At 50.7% G+C, this 24,362-nt stretch overlaps 1 protein-coding gene across 1 annotated transcript in view; it reads right to left on the bottom strand.

Annotated features, from left to right (window-relative positions):
* The window catches only part of PKP1 (plakophilin 1), a 44,292-nt gene extending 26,830 nt beyond the window's left edge, over positions 1-17,462 (bottom strand). The window contains exons 1-2 of the mRNA XM_086627352.1: positions 17,261-17,462; positions 9,679-9,779 (exon numbers count right to left, since the gene is read on the bottom strand). Coding sequence (XP_086483478.1) covers positions 9,679-9,779; positions 17,261-17,462 — 303 coding nt within the window. The remainder of the gene's footprint in view (positions 1-9,678; positions 9,780-17,260) is intronic.
* Between the last annotated feature and the right edge of the window lie 6,900 nt (positions 17,463-24,362).

Here is a 24,362-nt window from a genome sequence, read left to right as displayed (position 1 = left end):
CTCTCTGCTGTGTCCCAGAGAGTTGCACAGGTAACGGCTTTTCAGCCTTTAGAAGAGGTTCCCTAGCAGGCATGTCACCTCGATAAGAAGAAACCCTCTAGCCCAGCTATGCCGATACCCAGCTTGCTCTGTCATTGGAGCACCAGTCTGAAGTAGTTTTCATTCTTTCATTCTTCAGGTTTGCATCTAAACAGGTGAATTGCTGGAAGGGGAGAAAAGGGGAACGAATTGTTTTTGCCTTTACTCCAGAGGACACAGAAAAACCTGTTAGTGCTGCAGCACAGCGGGTAACAGGTTTGGTGCGTACTGCAGAGTTCCCAGGGGTTTGGAAGAAGAATTTGCATGCAATAAGAAGAGCGGGAAGAGGCACACGGGTAAGTGTGAGGAGTCCCAGGGGCTTCCCTGATGGAGAGGTGCTCTCCATCCTGGTTTTGCTTTGGATGCAGCATGCACACAGCAACGGCAAAAGTGACCTTTCATGAAGTCATGTGGATGAAAATGTCCTTGTAAGGGTGATATTATCCTCATTTTTACTTCATTTTCCTGGGTTCAGAAACCCTTGGGACATTGAAGGATGGGACAGGGCTGTGGCAAGAAGGTGCAGGGTGGACTTTGCTGCTTGGTGGAGTGGGGACTCCACTCCCTGGTCTTGCCGCTGGCAGTGGCTGGCAGAAGGACAGAGCAGCAGCTGGCTAGATGTGAGCCCTGTTTTTTTTTCTTTATGAGTCAGTATAAGCTGGGATTATTTTGTAGGGCCGTCGGAAGCTTGGCAGAGCTGCGGAGCCCCTGGGCATTCGCTGAAACCGATTCAGCTAACCATGGAAGAGCTAACCTGTTATTTATCTCAAGCTATTGTTTGCTCTCCAGCATACCCACACGGGCTCCCCGCCAGCAGAACGGGCAAGGGAAGGTGTGAGCGTGTCTGTGTTTATAGATATAGAATTATCAATTCTGTATTTCCTGCTGTGTTTCATAGTGGTGCGTAGCGTTGTCCTCTTTCTTGCCAGCCCCGAGATGGGTGAAGAAAAGCGACTGCCTGTTAGGAAAGACACCTTTCTGCAACACAGGGAGCCCTGAGTGGCAAGTCAGTGCAGGTCCTGGCAGGGCGGGGAAGCCTTTTGCAAACTCATGGGAAAATATTTCCCGTGTGATGTGAAGCTCATTACCAAAGTCACTGCATGACTTTTATTGCTGATTCTACCAGATGCTTGGCTGAGCCCATTTTAATCTCTTTCAAGTGGCACGGACCTAATTGGTATCTTAGAATTCCTCTCCAAAGCCTACAAATCGATGAGGACTCTCCTGCCAGCTTCAGCGGATTTCAGACCTGCTTGCCAAATAGTCTCCATGAATCCTCACATGGACATAGCTGACCTGGTCGGTTCTCGATCTCAGCCAAGTGCCGTGTCTGTGCCTTAAGAGCGGCTTTCTCAGACTGAAAACCTATTGCTTTGTTTCGGAGGTTCACCAGGCTGTCAGAGACCTTCACTGGAGTGAAGGTGGTCAAGGGAATGGAGTTCCCCATGTTGTTATCTCTTTGCTGGATGCAGCCATCAGCAAGACAGGAGGCACAGCAAGGTAGAAGTGAGGTGCTCCAGTGTCTGGAGACACTCTCTGTGTGGAGACACAGAGATGACATCTCTGAAGGTGAAGGTGATGTCATTACATAGTCTGTGCTTTAAAGAGCCACCCGACAACAACCTCATAACTTTTGCTGATGCTATTACGTGCATAGAGTGAGCTCTCCCTTTGCAGAATGGCATTAGTGAAAGGAAATAATCAATCTCTTGCCTTCAGACCTCACAAACCACCCAGATTTCCTAACACCCTGAATTGCATCTGCCCAATGCTTGTGGGTGTTTGCACGGGGGAGCTGGACCAGGTCCACACCTCCTCCCTTTAGGAGTCTGGAGAAATGCCGGAAAAGACAAGGAAGTCCCTCAAAGCGGGCTGGAGACAGAAAGCAGTCGTTCCCTCTGCACTGTAAGATCTGGAAGCCATTTTAGAAGAGCACAGGCTGTCACCAAGGCTTCTCCCCATGGGACCTGAGAACTCAGGGCAGCTTGGTAGGTGTCTCCTTTCAGCCAGACACCATCACGCCCTGGCAGTCCTCTGCACGCGTGGGATGCAGGAGGATGCTCGCGTGCAGCCGGGCAACACCGACATCCTGAATTTTAGCCTGAAGTTCTCCTCCCTGCTGTGAAACGAGCCTGTATGTTTGAGGCCAAGCCCTGGAAGCCATTCATTCATATTAAAACAAGGAGGGGAGGCACGGGGAGGACAGGCAGCGAAGATGAGCGCTGATAGCGCGCAGGTGCTCTTATCATGCCCAAGGAGTCAGTGTTTTCCTTCACTGGCAGCAGCAAAGACCTGCCTTTAAACTAATAAGCGTTTGTGGATCACCAATTGTCAGCCTGCAACATGGGACCATTTTAGAACATCAATTTGAATATCCAGCAGTCTCACAAGGCAGGTAAATAAATATCTTTAACCTCTTATTTCAACTGGAATAAAACCAGTGCTAGAGAGAAAGCCAAAATGGCATTATCCCAGCCATTGATCATGGGTCCTCTTCTGTCTTTTTCTTCCATAAACCCTTTTGTTTAACAGGGAAAGCGCCTCTCCTCCTCCTGCTTTCCAGAGAAGCAGAAGCACAGAGCAAGGCGCACCAGCCCCGGGAATCATGCTCCGATCTCAGCACTGCCTTTCCACGTCGGAGGCCCTCCCAGATAACTGGGTGTTTCTGACTTCTGCATCTAAGGACGCGATCAGTTCATTACCTGGCTCTAATTTTTTCCCTTGCAATTTGTTTGTTTCTAGAGCAGCAGACAGAGAGAAGTAAAGGGCTCCGTATAAACACGTCAGGAGCAGGTTTCTCCCAGGCTGGAGGGCAAAGCACAGGCGATGCAACATGACAGCGTCCCACCCTGAGTGATGGGTGGGGAAAACTCTTGATGCTCCTTGCGAAATGCTTTAGCTGCTGCCTGCTACGGACTCCGTTGCAGGGAGAAAAAATTGCAAAACCAGCAAATATATTGTTTATCTATTTCTGAAAGGCTCTTTCCCACCTCTCCTGGGTGCTGCTTTTCCCTACGCTTTTTCATCGGGTTCTTTATGCAGCTGAGATTTAGGTCTGGATGGTTCAGTTTGTTCTGGCCAGGGAAGGTGGTGGCCAACTTGCTACTCCAAAGCATAAAGCCTCTTGCAAAACTTCACAGGGACACCAGGGTCTGACAGAGCAATGGTGTGCAATAAGTATAAATCTTTGTTTTCTTTGATAAGATTGCCCAAACCACTCTTGTTTTTGGAGTTCTTTTGAACCTGAATGTGTCATCACAGCAAATCATACAATCATAGAACGGTTTGGGTTGGAAGGGACCTCAAAGATCATCTAGTTCCAACTCTCCTGCCATGGGCAGGGACATCCTCCACTACACCAGGTTGCTCAAAGCCTCATCCAACCTGGCCTTGAACACTTCCAGGGATGGGGCATGACAAATTTTGTGCTGAAATCCTTACGGAACAAACCTCCCACTGACCATGAAATGTTTTTGTCCGCAGAGGCAAAGCAGCCAGGGACGGCAGGGAGTGTTCCTGTCTCGTGGCAAACCCCTCTCATGCAGATAATGCATTTGGGAGTGAAAGCTCTGCAGCCTTCTCCCACAGAGAACATTTGTTTAAGAATCTACATACAGTCTCTGGTGCAGAAGGATCACCAAAGTGCGTGTTTTTTTCATTAGTGCCATAACGGACATAATGGCTACAGAAACCAAGCTGGATGGGCCAATGCAGTACAGAGCCCCAGACCCCAGCGGTGGTGCCTGAGGAAAGCAGTGGTGAGCACTGGTGGCCCGGTAGCCACTGGTCCCCAGCTGCTGTGTGCCAGGATCCAACTCAGTTGACTGCTTTAATCGGAGCAGCATCAGACATGCCAAATATTCCCTGCTCTGGGAGCGGGGCTGCTCTCAGAAAAGTTACTCACTACAAGCCCCGGGCTGAGGTCCGCTCGGTGGGATCACCATCAGCTCACCCTTCTGCAGGCAGAGCACCCTGACGTCCGAGACATGCCTCCTTTCCTGCCCAGCACACCAGGGGCTTGTTTGCCCCTCGTTGGGGGCAGGGCTCGCGGGGGGCTTACACCCATGTCATGCCGGTGTGTTTCCTTCTTGATTAAGAGGCAGTACGGGGAGGTCGGGTGTGCTCCTGCACCTTGTCCTGATACTGCATCATCCTGACAGTACCCGGAATCTGGGAACCCCCCTCGGCCCTCTGGCAGGGGTGGACCTGCCAGCCCAGCAGACCCAGGCTGGAGCAGTGTTGCTGCAGGTGAGAATCAAGCCTCTGATTGAGGTCTTTGCTGACAGCGTGCAGCCCGGCTCCATGTACCACCTTCCCTCGGTGTCGGGGATTTGGCTGTGCATCTCCAAAGCCAGGACTGCAGTCGGGGTGAGCAGCACGCTCGCTTGCAACCCACGGGCCAACGGACTGTGACAGTGGCTTTGAGCCCAGTGCTGAACAGATCCCATTTCTGGGGTGGTATTGAGGTATCAGAGTCAAGGGTGCAGCTCATGCTGAGACTTCTCCTGCTGCGCCTGCACTGCTCTGAGTGCTTGGTTTAGCTTACTCAAACCTCGTTCAGGTTTGTCTGTGTAAATTGTGGTCACCACTGTACCTTCTGTGGGACCTCAGGCACTGCTCAGGCCTTACATGAGGACATGGCACAGCCAATTCCTGCAGTAGGATGGCTTTGGGAACTGGTGTCACACTGTCAGTAGGGTGACAAATGTCTCTAAGGGTCTTCTGGGCTCAACAGCACCTGAGTTGAAAGATCACCTAACACAGAGAGATTTGCAGTCACTGATGCACCCATTACTGCATCCCACCATGGTCACTGTGCAAACAGGACTGGGGACTTCATCCCTGAAGGATGAGCCAACCCCTGACGCGTGAGCCAAGGAAACACTGCAGCCAAGTGCCTGTTCCTGGAGTGGTCCCACTGATTTCAGTGTTACCTACACTGATAACGAGCAGGTACTCATTGCAATGCCAGTTACGATGATGCTACAAACAAGGCACTCCACAAGAAGAATAAACCAAAAATAATTTTAATAATAGGTAAATCAAAGGTTTTAGTCAGAAGTGTTGATTGATCCAGACAGAGTTCGTCCTCCAGATCTATCATTTCTTTAGCTCTAATATTCTAACATCGGTATCATAAGGTTGGGAAGAAAACTCAGAAGCAAAAAGCTTGGTATTTAAAAGAAGACACAAAATAAGACAAAAGGAGGAAGTCAGGAATAATAGTTTTTAAGAGCTGTGGGTGAGACAGGATACCTCCTCTCACTTAGAGTCACCATCTAGTGAAGTTCCCAATGACTGGAAAAGGGGAAACATAGCCCCCATCTTTAAAAAGGGGAAAAAAGAAGACCCAAGGAACTACAGACCAGTCAGTCTCACCTCTGTGCCCGGCAAGATCATGGAGCAGATCCTCCTGGCGACTATGCTAAGGCACATAGAAAACAAGGAGGTGATTGGTGACAGCCAACATGGCTTCACTAAGGGCAAATCCTGCTTGACTGATTTGGTGGCCTTCTATGACGAGGTTACAGCATTGATGGATAGGGGAAGAGCAACTGACATCATCTACCTGGACTTATCTAAAGCATTTGATACTGTCCCACACGACATCCTTGTCTCTAAACTGGAACGACATGGTCTTGATGGATGGACCACTCGGTGGATAAGGAACTGGCTGGGTGGTCGCACTCAAAGAGTTGTGGTCAACGGTTCAATGTCCATGTGGAGGCCTGTGACGAGTGGTGTCCCTCAGGGGTCAGTACTGGGACCAGTGCTATTTAACATCTTTGTTGGAGACATGGACAGTGGGATCGAGTGCACCCTCAGCAAGTTTGCAGATGACACCAAGCTGTGTGGTGTTGTGGACACGCTGGAGGGAAGGGATGCCATCTAGAGGGACCTTGACAGGCTGGAGAGGTGGGGCTGTGTGAACCGCATGAAGTTCAACAAGGCCAGGTGCAAGGTCCTGCACGTGGGTTGGGGCAATGCCAAGCACAAGTACAGGCTGGGCGGAGAATGGATTTAGAGCAGCCCTGAGGAGAAGGACTTGGGAGTGCTGGTGGATGAGAAGCTCAACATGAGCCGGCACCATGTGCTGGCAGCCCAGAAAGCCAACTGTGTCCTGGGCTGTATCAAAAGGAGCGTGGCCAGCAGGTCGAGGGAAGTGATTCTGCCCCTCTACTCAGCTCTCGTGAGACCCCACCTGGAATACTGTGTTCAGCTCTGGAGTCCCCAACACAAGAAGGACATGGAGCTGCTGGAGTGGGGCCAGAGGAGGCCACGGAGATGATCTGAGGGCTGGAGCACCTCTGCTATGGAGACAGGCTGAGAGAGTTGGGGCTGTTCAGCCTGGAGAAGAGAAGGCTCCAGGGTGATCTTATAGCAGCCTGCCAGTACCTAAAGGGGCTACAGGAAAGCTGGAGAGGGGCTTTTTACAAGGGCGTGTGGTGAAAGGACAAGGGGCAATGGATTCAAACTGAAAGAGGGGAGATTTCGATTAGATCTAAGGAAGAAATTTTTTACATTGAGAGTGGTGAGGCACTGGCACAGGTTGCCCAGAGAAGTTGTGGATGCCCCATCCCTGGCAGTGTTCAAGGCCAGGTTGGATGAGGCTTTGGGCAACCTGGTGTAGTGGAGGGTGTCCCTGCCCATGGCAGGGGGGTTGGAACTAGATGATCTTTGAGGTCCCTTCCAACCCAAACCATTCTATGATTCTATGATTCTATGATTCTATGATCTAAGGCCATGTCTTAGATTAAGGCAATCTAAGAGCAGTGTCTAAATTGTAGGTGCTGTGGAGCAGCAACATGGACATAGATTGCCTGTTACACCTTTTTAACTCCAGAAGTATTAAGAGTAAATAATTTTCCTGAATACTACACTGGGTTATTTCCCTCGAATACCTGAATTTACCTGTGCATCTCAAAGGACTTTGTGACTTCTCAGAAACATTCACAGCACCAGCTCCAGCTGGAAAGAAGTCCAGCAATTTTTTCTTCAAAAATAGATTTACTTTATCTTTGCTTTCATGTCTCACAACCCAGGAATTACAAATAGGAAACATTTTTTTTTTAGAACACCTAGAACCTGCTCAGACTTCAAACAGTTCCGTAGACAAAAATTAAAGTCAACCCAAGCTGGAGGCTGGTTGTGAATGTGTGTAAATGTTTAACAATTTTCTGGAAGAAGCAAAATGGAGGAGATTCCTTGGTGTGGTTGGGAGGTTTGATGTCTGTTAAGCTTGTTAAGCAGATTTAGGCTTGAGGTTATATGTTCCAATGTGCCAATGGCACTCGGCACTCATCGCCCCTAACTGCAGTCATCTACTTGCTAGGTAACTGCTCCCATCCAGCTACCAGCTGGATTCATCCTGACCTGACAGATCTCCAAGATAAAGGAGATGAATCACCTCCTCGTACCTCTCTCTTTGTTGGCTGTGGGAGGAGTCTAGACGACTTGTGAAGACTAAATGGCTGATTTTCAGATAGGCACAGTTAGGTAAGAAAAATTTTACTCCGAATCCTTCACAAGTCCCAGTCCCTTTTTCTAAAGTAGTCCAGGTCCTGAAGACCTTTACCAAAAATTTCTAGAATGAAAGGCTTGTAAAACGCTTGGGTTTGGAGAAAGAGCTTTCCTCATCAGTTTCCTCATCCTCATTTCCTCAAAGGAGAAGAGCCAATCAGAGAAAATCCACGGTGAACCAGAAGTGACTGAACTGCTGTGTCCATGGTACTCTACGGTGTCTAATGGACGCCCTGATCTTCATAATCATCTTGCAAGCTGTTCACCAGAATACCAACTTTGCTGGACTGAAATCCCCAGCAGCCAGAAACATTTCTAACTACCCAGCATTCATCCAGCTGTCATAATGATTGGGGAAAAGATCAGGAATGAACAAAATTAAACAACAATCCTCACACCAGCGACACTAGATGTGGTACCACCTTACCAGCATGAGCATGACCTGGAGGGGCAGCTGCAGAGCTGGGGCTTAGCTTCCTCTCTCTTTAACACAAAAAAGAAAACAGCTAGAAACTACTGGGATGGCTGGAACAGAGCAGTTTTGTTTGGACTGAGCGTAACAAACTTCCGTCAGGAATCACAACAAACAGCAAGATATCATCGAAACAGAACATCACAATTGTTTGACTTACGAAGCTCAGAGACTTCACCTCTGGCTCAGGATGTCCCTCGGTTGCAAATTTCCTGTGTCCACAAAAACACTCTGGGATGCATCACTGCCTGCTTACCATGCTTAGACCCTTCTGCAGGGGCCCATCACTGCCTTAGTGATGGAGACAAGACACTTGGTTGAATGAACCTCTGCTCTGACCCGTTATAGTCACTGTTTTGGTCTAGACCAGGCAGGAACACCACTATCTGGGATTTAGCCAGCTCAGCAAAAGATATTGGAACAAGTCAACAGGCAGTCCATAAATGAAAATTTTAAAGGCATGCCAGTGGTCCTAGTCCTTCCTGCTGAACATGCAGTAGGCAGGAAACCCAGTGACGCAAACCTAGCAAGTGACATCACTGCCTTGAAGCAACCATGGTACACCAAGGCCATTAAGAAAGACAACAGATAAATCTTTCTGAAGCTGGGGAATGGTGATGCTATGAATAGGCAGAGGATCTGGCAACTACCAGGAAAAGCTTCAACCCTCTGTCTGTGTGCTTGAAGCCAACATAAGCACCTTTCCTTGTTCAAACCTTTGATGGTCGACGGGGAACTGCCTTACAGTCCCAGAGTTGTTGAAAGGAGTCCTTTCTTTTTCCCATATTCAAATCTCAGATTTATTTATTGCTCTTTTCTATCTTACAGCTGATGAAAACCAAGGAAGAACATGATATAGGGCTGAAGCGGAGGTGTAACAGTAGAACAAGCTGTCCCAGTAGATGATGGAGTGTTTAGAGGGATTCCCAGTGTCTGGGAATTCCCAAGAGTCTGTCACCAAGGACAAGACCAGGACCTCAGTGGGATGTATAAACTCAGATTGCACAAGGACAAGTACTATCTCATCTGTGCTTTATCTGGCAATCTATGATATTTTCTTTGGAAATCACTATGGGAGAAGTGGACCACCTCTTTTCCAAGCTCAGAGAATATCTGAAAAGTGTCTGCACTAGCACTGAGATTGGGAATAGCAACACAGTTGTAATGCAAAGCCCCTGATCATCACCACCCCACCACATTAATGTTCACAGAGAAGTTTCGGTACATGGAAACAAAAATGGAAACTGCTCCAGGTGAGCGATGAAAGTGCTCCAAACTTGAACTGAATTCTCAGGGTCTGAACCCATGACTGATCCTTCAGACAGCTTCAAACCTCTTGCGCCATGTGGATATGAACCCACAAAACCAAACTAAATCTTGTCCCCACTAAAATCCACAACCACATACAAGGCAGACACAGAGCCCTCGGTCACCCTCTTCCATTGCATTGAACCGCTCCCCAAGGCAGCCATAGCCATGCACAGTCTCTCTCGGGCAAGCTGCTGAAGTGCTACAACCTTGCCACATGACTGCTCCTGCTCGAGGGTGCTTTCTGTACAGGTTACCTCAAGAGTATGCCACAGCTCCCAGATAAAACGGGATCTTACCGGATATCCCCAGTTGCTGTTTCCTGTCTGGGTTTTGGCATAATAGCTGCCCCGGGATGTCCCGTAGCCATAACCATCAGCTAAACCGTCGTACACGGAACCTGTAAATGCAAAAAAGTATGGTCAGCAGGAGAAAGCAGTTCCAGCAGGCACCCCTTCCGAGCATAGAGCTTTTTTTTCCAGTGAGTTTAGTTACTGAAGAATAACAGTTAGAAACCTTAACAGGAACAGAGGAAAGACAGGTGGCAAGTTGAACCCTTGCCATTGCAGGCAACTCATAGTAGATGTTGACTTCAGAGGAGCTCTTGGAAACTCCAGCCCTCAGACCACAAGCAACAGCCTAAGGTTTTCAGCACAAAAGACCAAGTCCCATAAAATCTGCAGTGGACAAGAGCAGACAGGGTCAGAGACTGGGCCAATGCCTTAGGTCTTTGCTGTATGAGAGGAACTGGATGATATTTCGTGCTACACATCCTGGAAGGTCTGAACCTGGAACACACTTCTCTTATTCTGACTTGGAGGTAAATAAAATTTGCCTCTTCTCTGAAGGCAAAACCCACCTCCAATCCTTTCGCCAGTCTGTCTTTCCTGGTCTGAGTGCTAACAATTACATCAACACAAGCAGCCTGAGCAAGGCTTGCTAAATTCAATAAATAGCAAACGACAAACATGATGGGTAAATGATGATCAAGTCTGTTTAACACCTGGGGATGTGAAATAGTCAAATACTAAAAACCCCAATTCCACTACCTTAAATTTCAACCTCCAGGCTCTAAAAGATCACTCTGTATATTTATACTTTCTTTTTCTGAAAATGTATTAAGCTTCATCATTATTTTTGGGGCACAGGGGAGATACACGAGATTAGATCTCAGAAATGTTTTGTAAAGATGCAAATAGCCTGGATTGGGAGGAACTCGTCAGACATTTCTACTATTTCTCAGTGTTCTATTTGGAGTGTTTGGATTTACTTATCTCAACCCTATCAAAAGCTCTTCCAGCCGTCTCTCACCAGTAGCCCTTGGCAGTGCAATCTTTGGATCCCTCCTAAAAGCATTTTACCCAATGCTACATTCATCACTACAAGAAAAAATGAAGAGTCATTCTCTTTCCGTGCTGGAATTTCCTTAAGCCCCTTCAGATGGTCCAAAAGAGTTTAAAGTCATTCAAGCTTCATTTTCAAAAGTGCTCAATAATTGTGGCACCCCAAGTCCCGTTATGAGGAAGTGCAAACCCTACACTCCAATTAACTTCCAGGGGAAACTCTGAATGTCTAACGATGTACAAAATCAGGACTTACCTGTCTTAAGTTATGCACCTAAACTGGTGGGTAATGTCAGAAATATCCTAATCTCTGATTGTTTGATAAGACTCATCTCTTAGATAAACTGGATAAGCTTGACCACAAAGGCCCTGAAGCCACTCAGGTCTCCTACAGCCACTGATCCTTGGAATAAGTTTAGTTTATTACCTTGCCTGAGGCATCCAGAACCTGTTATGGTGATTTGGTTCGTGGCTAAAAATTCTTGCATTTTCTCAGGAAGATGATTTCTGTAGATGCAGTATGAATAACGAGATTTGCTTTCTATTGTCAACAAGAGAGGAGCAAGGCTGCATGGACGGCAGCACCTGGAGAATATCACTGAATGCAGAATAAGCAACAGCAGAGTAGTTTCACAGGCATACAGTTGTGCAGAAAACCACAGGGTCTCGTTTTCCATAATCTAGAGACTTGGTGGGCATCAGTCCCTGTTAATATTTCTCCAGCCCTGATTGCTTCAAGTTGCACAGAACTTGCTGATAAGGCAAGGAAATGGCCATCGACATGCAATGGGAGATACGATTCAGCTGTGCCCTTCACCCTGGGCTTCCCTCCTCACCCTGGCATTTCCCAGAAACTCTAGACGTTAGTGTTGGGCTTCAGCAGAAGCAAGACAGGGCTTGAAAAGGTGAGCTTCAGCCAGGTGATTCACCAGGGGACAGAGTTAGCTAATAACAGTATTTCTGAGCACAAGGATAAAACAGTCCCATGATAACAGTTTCCTGGGAATTCCTTCTTACGATCTACCTCTTGTTTTGTACAAACATCTTGTAACTGCAGGCAGGAGCACCTGGGAGCATTTTCCTGACACAGGAGTGAGCAGTTGGAAGAAAGGGTTTCTGGGCATGACTCAAAGGTAAATCTAAACAATCCTCCCTGGGGACCACGCTTTTCCTTTCAGGATCCATTCTTGCCATGCAATGCACTAAAGACTTTGGGGTTGAGCAAGGAGACACCAAAAATTAGCCAGTTTAGGTGCATCTCTAGTTTTCTTGCATAAATTTACTGCTACATGGCCAAATTCAAGAGACCAGACAGTTCATGCAAGTTTATGTTCTTCAATTGTTGAAGAGTTGCCTTCACCTCCAAGAAGATACATAAGAGCTTATAAATATATAATTATATATAACCTCAAATGTTCAAGGCATTTTGAAGCTGCCTTGCTGGTTGGAGAAGGTACTTCTCCTGCCACCATGCAATTGTGATTTATTGCTTGGAGAGCTCAGTCTGAATACCAGGAAGAACCTGGGGATTTTCAGATGGACGTGGCTAAAGAAAATATTATCCTTGTTTAGTCCTGAAAATTTAGACACTTCTCTGCCTGGTTTGTCTTGAGAGCCAGCTTGGAGGTGGATCACCAGCCCCGGGAAAAGGAAGGACATTCCTCTTTTCAACCACCTCAACGTGAAGACCATACAAGCTGGTCACAAGTCCTGAGAATCTGGGATAAAAATAGACTATGTCCTGAAAAAAACCTTTTGGCAGAGGGTGGAAATGTTCTTTGGGGGAGATGCCACTCTGGTGCTTTTTTCTAGCTATGTCCATATGTCTGTCCTGTATCATCCAAGCAGCCGTTTAGGTCTCAAGTGCTTGCTTGCACTTGAACAAACACAGAGCCAATTAAAACCACTGTAGAAGTAGTAGATAACAGATGGGACAGAGGCAGAAAAGACATGGAGGAGAACCCCTCAAATGAAGCACAGTCTCCCAGCAACCATGGTTATGGGCAGAAAATACTCCTGAGGGCTGCTCAGGCACTGGCTGGGCTGTCATAGGGACCCCTCTATCCCACTGCCAAATTGTCATTCCCCCAAGGCATTTCCTTCAATATTTGGTCAATCTAAAATCTCATTTAACTTCAGTGGGACAGTTCATGAGGGTGAAAACTAACTACAAGAGGTAAGGATTGCAGGATCTTGCACTCAATCACTGTGAGCCCCACTACACGCTCGCCTTGCCCTCGCTATAGCCGCTATAGATCATTGCAGAGCAAACTGAGACTTCCACCTAACCCAACATACCTGGGCTTGATGAGTTAGTTACTTTCTTCAAAGGCAACTTTACACCCCTTGAAGCTAAGAAACTGGGCTTTAAACTGGAAGAGGGGAGATTTAGATCAGGTATAAGGAAGAAATTCTTCCCTCTGAGGGTGCTGAGGCACTGAACCAGGTTGCCCAGAGAAGTTGCGGATACCCCATCCCTGGAAGTGTTCAAGGCCAGGTTGGATGAGGCTTTGAGCAACCTGGTGTAGTGGAAGGTGTCCCTGCCCATGGCAGGGGGGTTGGAACTAGATGATCTTGAAGGTCCTTTCCAACCCAAAGCATTCTATGATTCTATTCTATGATGGCAAGGAGAAGAATTGTGTTAAAAGTGCCATTTTTCAAGCACGACAGTGAAAGACTTCAGCCGGACACATAAAGCTAACAGGGAGCATTGTGGAAATGGATGCATGTTAATAAATATTAATCTGTGGCAGGGAAAGGCAAGACAAGAACCAGTCAGTGGTAGCGCAGGCTAGACGAGTTAAATAATAAACTATGCATGGCTTTAAAACAATAAGGATGATTAAACATAGGAAAAACGTAGTAAGAGAAGAGGGCCCGTGGGAGGCACAAAGCAAAGCCTGGAAGCCTCCTAGGAGAGAAGTGGTAGTGAAATCCCAGAAGCTGAGAGTCTTGCAGAAATGACCGAACTTCATTTCTGCCTTCTGGCCCATGAGCTCAAGGATTCTGTTTTTTTTTCTATACCAGTGGTCAAAGGCTTGTGGAAGACTGGATGCCTTTTGCTGAATCATCTCGTGCTGGGGGAAGGGTACAGAAGTCTTCAAAAGACTTACCTGTCCCTAAAATCTTTGCTTCCCTTTGTCACCGAAAATCTGGGCAGATTAACCCCTTCATTGTTGGGTAATACCTTCACATCAGAGTAATGACCCCCATTAAAGCTAGGTGGGATCCCATTAGAGCTAGGTGGGATTTCTCCCCTCTTAGCCACAGCCAGCATAGCAAATCTCTAAATCACAGCTCTGCCATGAGCCAGTAGGATACAACATGCCTCAGCTGGGTTTCCTCAGACCTTCACTCCCTGCTACACCCTGCCAGCCAGTGACAAGTCACTGGCAAAACTTTTCTTTAGCCAGAGGACTTTGCAGACTAGGGCTGTTGGCTACGAGGAGCTGGTTCAGGTTGGCCTGGCCTTTCCTTCTGCTGTGCCACTGAAATTCATTTTCCCTGGAAATTTACATTGCTCACTACTACAGGAGGAGCCATCCAGTTAGCTATTCCCACGGTGAGAAGGGCAGATACGCCCTAGGGTAGACCCCAAAGACCCAAAACCCAAGGAGGAAAGACTCCACAGACGCAAAACTCTGCAGCCATCCTTGGAAACCCCCATTGGTGCTGTGGTGAGAAAAGGCCTCACTCTGGGTACAGGATTGTGCTCCTTGCAACTAGTTTTTGCTTGCTGCCCTATCCCAGTGCACATCAGTTTGAGCCCAGATGGATCACCTTGTCCTGCTGTGGCTTGTGCACATATTGGGTGGCACCAGATCTTCAGAGAGTGGCTGAACTCCAAATAACCAACTAATTTGATGTATCCAGCAGTTAGCAGGACATTGAGGGAACGTCTGCTGACTCTAAAGAAACTCCAGTTATGGGATACAACACCACTCATCCATGCTACATGCAAGAGGGGTCCGTGTCCATGCTCCCCATCCTACTTACACAGGCATAAGCATTCCTGAAGTTAGGAGAAGCTCTGCACCGTACTCCAGCTCCTGCTCAAACCACAGATCAAAACGAAGCAACAAACAGCTGGACCCGGACCAACACCTAACTAGACACACGCAGGAAACTGTCTGGGTGCAGAGTGAACGAAGCACTCAAACGTTTATCAAGGGGCTTTATGAATTCCCCAGCTCGTGCTGCCTTTGAGGAGCATCTCTGGGATATCATGTAGGGATGCAGGTAGCTGATGTTGGGGGAGCATTTGAACAGGTGGACATCCACTCCTGACAGACCCATGTACTGTGTTTGTAGGAAACATTAATGCTTCTCATCAGGTCTGCTCAGCTAACCTTTGGACCAACAGCAGTAAAAATTAACACTTGAAAGCTCAGCCTGACCCTCTCAGGCATCAACCCAGGAGAAAATCCCAGGAATGAATGGTGACTTCTTGCCCTTCTGGGATTCTGTCAAGAAATGCACCAAGAGAGCAGCTGCCGGGGTGCATCAGCCATCAGGACTTTCGTGCTGGCCAATCTCTCCGCAGTGGGAACGGGACGGCCTCGGCCCCGTGTTTGGAGGCAGCTCCTGGGAGCTGGATGTGACTCAGCTTCCCTGGGACACAGAAACCAGAGCTGCACATTTCCACGCAATTCCCATTCCCAGACATTTCCAAAAGTGTCTGGAGGAGGGGTTTATCTTCAGTCTGTTGAGCAGAGACAGGCAGCTTGGGAATTTGCCTTTTTTTTTTTTTCCCCAGAGGTTTCACCTGATTCCTCTCCAAGAGTACTAATCCCCCTCTACCTCCCTTCCTTCCTGCCTGTGGGCAGCAGTGGGAGACATCTGTCTGCCCACTTCCCCTTGAAACACCCCTCCGCTGGAAAGGGAGGCCAGCAATGCCCCAATGCCCATCCAGAGCCTCTCGTCTCATCCTGGTTTGTATGTTATTTTGTCAGGGCTGGCACCACAACACCTAAAGCTATAAACCCTCCTGAGGTCTGAGGAGATTTGCATCTTCCATTTTGGTGACAGAAGAAAGCTCTCCTTGCTCCATCGCCCACCCACCCCTTGGACACTATGCCCACAAACACACAGAAAAAAGAGAAAGCAGAAGTTTGTTCCTGGCAGTGACCATCACAGGTCACTGCACACATGCCGCCCACCGTGAAGCTGCTCTGTTCCTTCTGTCACAGTAATTGCAATGCATACAGCCGGGCTGACTCCGATGGGAGCATCATCTCCACTCTTCACCTGGCAGCCTGGAGCCACCCGGCTTCTCTAAACCAGCCCAAAAGGTGTGTCTGGATCACAACACCGCAGCAGAGCTAGATTCAGCCTCACAATCCAGCTTGGAAAAGATGTTGGGTGAGGGATAGTCTCAAAAGAGCTGGCCCACCTCACCTAGCTTTCCAGCAAACACCCCTCTACGCACTGCTCACTCTAGACGTCGCTGAACGGTTCGGTCCCAGCACTGGCACTCCCCTCTCCCCCAAAGCCTCGGGCTTTCCTCTTCCTGGTGATCTCAGCCAGGCTAGTGGGCTCCCTGCCCTCCTGCTGGAAGCACCTCCAAGAGCCCGAGGTTTTACACTGTGGCTGTCGAAACCCTCTGGGTTTGCAGCTCCCAGCTGGGGAAAGCAGGGGTTTACCTCCAAATCAGCTTTCTCCAAATGCAAGGATGGCGAAGAAAAGCATTTGCCAAGCCTTGACCCAAAGAGGAAGGAATTCCAGTAGGAAACCTGACTCCAGGGCTCAGCTGATTGCTTGCCTTCTGTGGCACAGACTCAGTGCATGGAGGTGGACCAGCTGCCTGGACCCCTACACCCCTTTCTACCCATCTGCAGAATGGAGGGGGCTGGGAAGCATCGCCACTGATCCAACGCGAGCCACTGCAGTAAGCAAAGGACACCTCTTCTCCTAACGCATCTCCTTCCTACCACTCACACTGGGGTGTCCCGGAGGCTCCCACACTTCTCAGCCTGCAAATGGGAGACATGTTGGGAGCTTCAGAGGCGAATCCCGAGCTCAGGTGTGTGTCCTGCGTGCAGGCAGAGCTGCCTGCTCTCCGCCTGCCGCAGTGCTCAGGAGGCAGCCCAGCCCTGGCTTGCGGCCAGCTCCTGGCCCCATGGCACAGCGGAAGAGCAACGCTGTCAGCTTTGGCCGTCCACAGGAGAGGACGGGTCTGGTGGAGGATTCCAACCACTGGGGCACTCGCGGAGGAAGGATTTGCAAAGGTTAGGCAGCTATTCCAGCTTTAGAGCCAAGGAACAGGGTTAATCGCACCACACTGAAATGTCCAAGTGCCTCAGGGATGGTGGAGCAGTGCAGCACTCCACCCGGGAGCCCGCCGAGGCATCCGGCTCCGCGTCTTGTCCTAACTCTTCCATCCAGTGCCAGAGACCTTGGCATCCCTTGCCTGGGATAACCCATGAGAGACACGAGCCAGTCTGTCCCCCACAAACAAAACCCCACAGAAGCACCCCACAGCACCTGCTCTGTCCCCAGACGGGACGCCCTTGCCGTCCAGAGCGCGGTGGGACTTTACCTCGGTTGGAGTGGCCCACGCTCGACGACACGGACGACTTCTGCTTCTGCCGCTTCACCGTCATCATCACTTGCTCTTGGACCCGCTGTTTTCCCGTGCCCTTAGTTTTCAGCTTGTGGTCCGAGGGCAGAGCCAGCGTGGAGCTGGCCTGGTCTTGGAAACACTCATACGCCAACGCTGTTTTCAGTGGAGAGTGAAGCATGGCTGCAAGCAGACCGTGGGGCTGGGGGGAGAGGGGGCTGCACTTCACCTGACCGCGCACGACACAAGGCGACAGCGAACGCGTCTCGTGCTGGGGTTAATCTCCCGAACCCCTCCTTGCCATACGTCCCCCGGCCGAGGGTGTCTCAGGGATCCTGCTCCCGGCTCGGCTCCCCGGCGTGTGAGCAGGCACACCCTCTGCCAGACTGGATATACAGCCCTGCCTGCACACACCCACGCGCTCCCCGCCGCGGCTCGCTCGCAGCCCCCGCGCCGCCGCTGCGGGGCACGCGGCTCCCCGCTGCCCTCGCCCCAAACCTGCCTCCCCCAGCCAGCCCCAAAGCAGATGGCTCGAGGGGGGACCTGTGGGTGCCAAGGCTGGGAGGCGTGCGGGTCGGGGGTGGACATGGCCGTCCCCTTCGCTGCGAAGGGCTCACTGGTGAGGCTTTGTGGGTCTGGGTAGGAAGCGGAGCTCTTTGGCAGCCAGAGGGCTGAAGGATCTCCTGCAGAGCCTGCTCATCTTGTATTTTATTATTTCCTTTAGTCTAAACTGGATCAAAATGGTGTCTCAGTGCCAAGAGCCTGCGGACGTCCCTGCTAGTAGGAGGCAGCCGTGGGTCAGAGGAGCAACGCTGCCCGCAGTGCCCGTTCCTGCCTGGGGATCCAACCTCCGTCCTGCCAAGATGCTCCTGGGTCAATGCGTCCAGCTCCCCACTTCCAAAAAGCTTCCTCTGCCTGTACAATTTGCCAAACCACCCCGTTGAGCCCAGAATGTCACCTGCAGAGCACCTAAAGTGGGGGTCATGGAGGGTCCTGCTGGCAGCAGGGTGCTGCTGTGCTCATGAGGGTGACACCTATTCCCAAAGGAGGCCCCACTTTTTGCAGGGACAGCACTATGGAGAAATCAGGGCAGCTGCCAGGCAAAGACTTGGGAGAATCTTTGCGAGTAGCTTGGGGTTGCAGGGAGAAAAATAGGACTTTTAACAAGGAGAATAGAAGATAAAATGGCTGTGCAAGAAATGACATGCCAGGTTGTGAATTTGAGGAGAGAGTTTTCTCTCTGCCAAGCCACGCTGCAGCAACTCGTTTGCAGAGAACCGAACACCTCGGTGCTGGTGTGACCAGTTTCAGGTCACAGCAAGCGCTGACAAAGCTCCTGCCAAGCCACGAGAGTCTGATCCAGGGGAAAAGACACAAACCCCATCGGGAGGGAGGCCGAGGGCAGGGTGCCCAGGACAGATGTTTCCTGCCCACCCCAGCACAGCCCAGAGGAGCAGGCTCATCCGCACTGCCGGCTGGAGTGTGCTGTAGGGGAGAGGACTTGTGGTGTTTTTCTTTGATGGGAATCATCAGCACCCAGGGTCTGGCTACCCACAGGCCCGGTGCTTTCAGCTCACAGATGCTGGGTCCCTCCTTGAAGGCAGCAGGAAAGTGTTTTATTTCATTCCCATTCATCAGGTTTCGTGCTTGCCTGGTGCCTTGTGAGCTTGCAAGGTGCCGTATTTTGTATTTCGTATGAACAAGGGCAATATCAGCAAGCACAGGGCATGCTCCTGGGGAAGATGAGCATTGGGCACCCTCTTCTTCTGATGCTTCAGGATGCTCCTCCAGTGAAACCCAGCAGCAGAAACCCAAGCTTTGTCAATGAGACACAGGACTAGAGCAACTAGGGGGTATTTACTGGTGGTCCCCTCTCCCCACGTTTCCTGATGCCTCACCCAAGGGATGCAGTGGCTTTGCTCTGCTCCATCACCCAACCAGACTGGACATTTAGACCATGACCAAGCGAGACCAGCCAGGATAAGAGGCAAGCGCTGCCCAAGACTGGGTGGCCAATGCCCAGTGAGATGGAGGAGGATTTTCTGCTGCTCCTGTGCATTTCACAGAGTGTGGATAAGCCTGTGGGCTTCCAATCCAGGTAGGGAACAACGAAGCAATACCTGGGTGTTGTTTTCCTCTGTCCTACTTGTTTCTCCTGAAAGCTTGTTATCGATGCCAAGCGATGTTTTCGCAAATCAATGACAGGCTGTCAGCGTCAGATGGCTTCTGCACAACAAAGTGCCCAGCTCTTGCAAACCTGTAATGTCATTTCCCCCACGGCAAGGAACAGCCCTCACCCTGTCCCCGCGCGGGAGAGCCAAGTGTTTACCACATCCCGTCATTTGCTGGCGGATAATACAAATGCTGCGCCCCGGCATCTGCCCTGTTTCATAACTTGCCCAAAACGCTGAGCTGGGCTGTGGCACTGGGGACAGGGAGCTTATAGAGGCTTTCAAGAAACAATAGTTTCTCGGGGCGAGTTTGCACGGTCTAGCCCACGGGAGGGAATCTCCCGGGTTTCTGCAACGAGACTCGGAACCCGTCTCTAGAAGAGCAAAAGGTACTTAAATAAAGGAGGTTATTGCACCTCTACGCAAACTGCTGTTTCTGCTCTGAATCACGGGCTGGGGATGCTTACTTAGCAGGGCACGGCGAGTGTCATCCCCAGCAAGCCCAGCGCAGCACCGGCGCAGCAGCAGAGCTTGCACCTACCAGCGCCCGAAGCGAATTCCCTGTCTGCCTTTCTGTCTGGAGCTCGCAGGCAGCAGCGGGGGAAGGCTGGATGGGCAACCAAACCCGTGCCGAATTCGGGCTGCGGTCAGCAAAAGGTTGGAGGGTTAAAAAAAACCCCCAAAACACTAAAATAAATAGGCAAACGGTGATTTCAGGGAGACGGGGGCCTTCGCCGCGGTCCGGCGGCTGCGTGTGCGCGCAGCGAGCATCGCATGGCGATGCCGTGAATCACTTGCTCCGCACCCCGCACTGGGACACGCCTTTGTGCATCTGGCCTCTTCAAAGCATTTTTGCACGAGTTCCTGGGATTCCTGCCAACTGGCTGATCGCAATCAAAGGGCTCGCTGGCCCAATACTGCTCCCAGAGCGGTGCAGGGTTTGCTGTTCAAACTTGTCAGGCGCTCCCGAGCTGGAAGTGTCTACGGATCGACGCAGAATCTGCCGGGGGAAAACAGTTGGTTGCCAAAATTGGTGACAGGGAGAGAGTCTTGCTGTGTTTTCTTTTGTTTTAGCACCTAGGGTTGCTTCTTACTCAGGGCGGGTGGTCACCTGGAGGGACAGAGGTAAGAGTGCTGGGAATTTCTTGTATTTCCCAGGGTAATATCATTTTCTGAGCAGTGACTCAGCCTCACTCCAACAAAGCTGAGACTTCCCAGAGCCTGGTAAGGTTTCTCCAGAAGGAAACCTGCTCTTCAGATTTGCAAAGTTTCACTCTGCCCCTCAGGAAAGGCTCTCTTTCTTCTGTGGGACCAGAAAGCGCCACAGGAACGGGGCAGATGGAGAGCTCAGATCCAACAGGGTAACCAGGATCCAGCATGGAGCTGCCAAGCTGAGGGAAGCCACACAGAGGCCTGCTGAGACATGTGTGTAGGTTGATCTTGAGCAAAACCTTCCCTACACTCCTCACACACCTGTGGCACTGGGAAGGCCAGGTTGGATGAGGCTTTGGGCAACCTGGTGTAGTGGAAAGTGTCCCTGCCTGTGGCGAGGGGATTGGAATTGAATGATCTTTAAGGTCCCTTCCAACCCAAACCATTCTATGTTTCTATGTATTTGGGTGGGGTGCTGTGGGATGACGAGAAGTTTGCAAAGCCAGGCAGATCATGGGCTGGCCCTTGGCAAAGTAGATAGACTTCACCAAGCCCCAGAGATCTCCTATTGTGGATGGGAGTTTAGGTGAGGAAAGTAAGGAAACCCCTGATTTCTCCACGAAAAGTAAGGACAGCTCACGTCGAGCAACTGTGAGGCTACATGCAGCAAGAGTAAAGCCTTTCGTCATGGAGGTAGAGTACCTGGGATCAAAGTTAACGCATCATTAAGGTGTGCCCTACAGAAACATGGAGTAATCTAGATAGGAAGGGACTGGCTCTCTGCCCAAAGCAAGGCCAGCTTTGCTGAACTGCGTTGAGACCTAGTTGCTCCAGACCTAGTCCAGTTGAGGTTTGATGGAGATCTCACAGCCTCTCTGGCCACTCTCCCAGTACTTGACTACTTTTATAGTGATTTTTTTTTTTCCAGGTATCTAAGAGGAATTTCCCATGTCCCAGCTTGTTCCAGTCACCTCTCTTCCTCTCACCATGCACCTCAGAAGATCTGGCTCCATCTTCTCTGCACCCTCCAGTTAATTAGCTGCTGAGAGCTTTAAGATCCCTCCAAACTTTCCCTTCTTCAGTCCAAACCAATCCAGCTCTCCTAGCCTTTCCTTGTGTGTCCAGTGCTCCAGTCCTGACCATCCTGGGGCTGGAGACCAAGATGAGCCCTTGCCCCTGTCATCTGGACCTCCATGGGCTCAGGTTCCTGCTTCCCTGCTTTTGCTGTCCTGGTTTGTGGCAGATGGCACATGTAACACACACAAGGGGACACAGAGCAGGGCAGGACATCTGTGGGCTGGAGACCACCCTTAAATCTCTGTGCAGGAACCTGGAGATGCCTGACAGCAGGTTCAGACTCAGGGCTATAAAGGCTGAGAATACAGGTTGTCCCTTCTCCCCTTTCCTACGCTTGGACACGCCCTGCCAAACAATCACATCCCATTCCCTATGCCTGGACATTCCCTGCCAGACGATCACATCCCAGGTCCCACCTCTGATGAGCAACAACATCGCAACTCAGAACTGCTTACAGTTCAGAGGGCCGTGCAGGCTTGTCAGCATCTAAGAGATATGCCTTGGTCAGCAGGTCACTCTGGAAACAAGCACCAGGAGCAGCTATGCAGCTGCCAGGGAAGGGCAGGCACCAGGGAGGTGCCCTGGGAGGGGAGGATGGTGATGGAGAATGAAGGAGCTCTGTTTCCCCTCCAGGAGAAGGCCATCAAGTTCACCAATCCAACCAGTTTTCATCTTGTGTCCCCATCTCACTTGAGGACCCTCTACAAAACCCATCAAGGAGCTGTTGATCTCCTCCCATCTCTACCCCATACTCTCTACCAGAGCAATGTCCAGTTCAGGGTGAGCTCAGCCTGTAGTTGTCTCTTCATCCATCTTTGTGAAGGAGATGTACTGTGGGGGAGATGCTTCACACCAAGACTTACCACGTGGGACGTTGCTGGCAAAGCCCCTCCTTGCTACAGTCCTTGCTCAGCAGCCCAAGGGCAAAGTTTGTGACAGTGTTTGAGAGAATCTGGGATAACAAACTCCTTGAGTCCCAGGAGACTGCATGAAGATTTCAGCTCAGGATCTCTGGGATGGGCCCTCTCCCAAGGACTTCCCTGGTGCTGCTGCACCTCAGTGGCAGGTTATTACATCTGCAGGAGAGGACATGTGGGAGGGGATGGGTGCAATGAGGGACTCCTTGTGCTCATGACACTTACCTTTGGTGGTGTTGCAGCCTGTTCTCGGGGACTAATTACCTGGGGCTGCTACCAGAGGCTTCCCTTGAACCTGGGTGATGCTGTTGAAATGAGCATGGGAGGTCTATCTCCATGTCTGCGTCACACTACTACTGCCCACCACGTCCAGCCATGTGCACTAGGGCTGGGGTCTCGTGGCTGCCTGTGAGAACATGCCAGCCCCTCAGCAAGGTTGTGTTCCCATTATAGGCTGGCAAATGACAGTGAAGTCTGCTTGACCATGCCCAGAGTACCTGACAGCCCTCTGTAGTAGAGACATTCTCCCTACCTTCATCTACCTGCTCCATTTCTCTAGGTCTTGAGGACCATCCAAGGACCTGATCTGTGCCTCTCAATGTTTAATGGGTTGAAGGGTCCCCTCTTTGTGCCATGCCATGTCTGGCAAGTCTAGAGGGAGCTGGCGGTCAATGGAGGCAGTGCTTGAGGATGGCTGGGGTTGGAGTAACCACGCTCAGATGAGGGAGAAGAGCCTACACTGCCGTGAAAAACCCCAGAGATAACCTAAGTGTGTTTCAGAGGCCCCGTGGGGTGCATAAGCGTTACCTGGGTGGTGCCCTGCAAACACAGTCAAGTCAGGTCCTGCCAGGTGCATCTGCTGCTTCCAGGAGTGGTTGGAGGGAGGGCCAGGGTGTGAGGCACCATCTCCAGAGGTGCTGCTGCCAGGCTCAGGAGCGTATGAACGCGCTGTACAGAAAGCCAAGGAGAGAACTTGAGCCCATGCTCACCATGAGCCAAGACACAGTCCAGGGTGGTGACTCCAACCAAACAGGTGCAAGTGGTCTCCCACAGCTGGGGACCCAGGTGGAGAAGAGTAGGTAGGCAGACACCTCAACCAGGAGGGTAACTGGACTCCTTACCTCCGTGTGCTCGTCGCAACCTGGACCAGCTCAGAAACGCTGCCGGGAAGGGAGAGCGTGTTCCCACTGCGGAAGGCGCCGAGACTGCGGGGCCAGATGTAGAAAGGGAGCGAGCGCGTACGCGGCGCGAGGATGCCCTCGGTTCCGCGGCGTTGTGAAATCCCCCGCGTAGCTGGTGGGGGAGGAAAACTGTCGGACCAGCATATGTAACGATTTAGCAACATATCCCAGTGCGACCCGACTCGTTAAAGCAGCCTCTGGCAGGGGGAGCGGAGAGAAGGAGGCGAGCACGCCATAGTCCCCTGGGACAGATGGAGAACGCGGGGTGCGACTGGGAGCAGAGCAGGGCCGCGAGCGCCACGTGGCCGTGAACCGCGCCACGGCGGACATCGGCTGCTCCACTCTGCGTTACGCATGGCTGCGCGCCCACGCCACGCCGGGCAGCGCCATCGCTCCATCACCGCGTGCTCTGCAGGGACGTGCAGATGCTCCTGCTCCTTTCCCTTCCCTCCAGAGCACCGTTTCAGTGCAGGGCTTTGGGACGGGGTTTTGTTTCTCTCCACTCACATCAGAGTTTCACTCTAGGTTAGGCACAAAGATAGTTTTTGGCATTGGCGTGGTTGCTCTCCCACGGGGAGGATCA

Source organism: Tauraco erythrolophus, chromosome 27 (genome assembly GCF_009769465.1).
Source record: "Tauraco erythrolophus isolate bTauEry1 chromosome 27, bTauEry1.pri, whole genome shotgun sequence".
NCBI classification, from domain to species: domain Eukaryota; kingdom Metazoa; phylum Chordata; class Aves; order Musophagiformes; family Musophagidae; genus Tauraco; species Tauraco erythrolophus.
The sequence above is the reverse complement of the archived record's forward strand: the minus strand, read 5'-3'. Positions and strand labels throughout refer to the sequence as shown.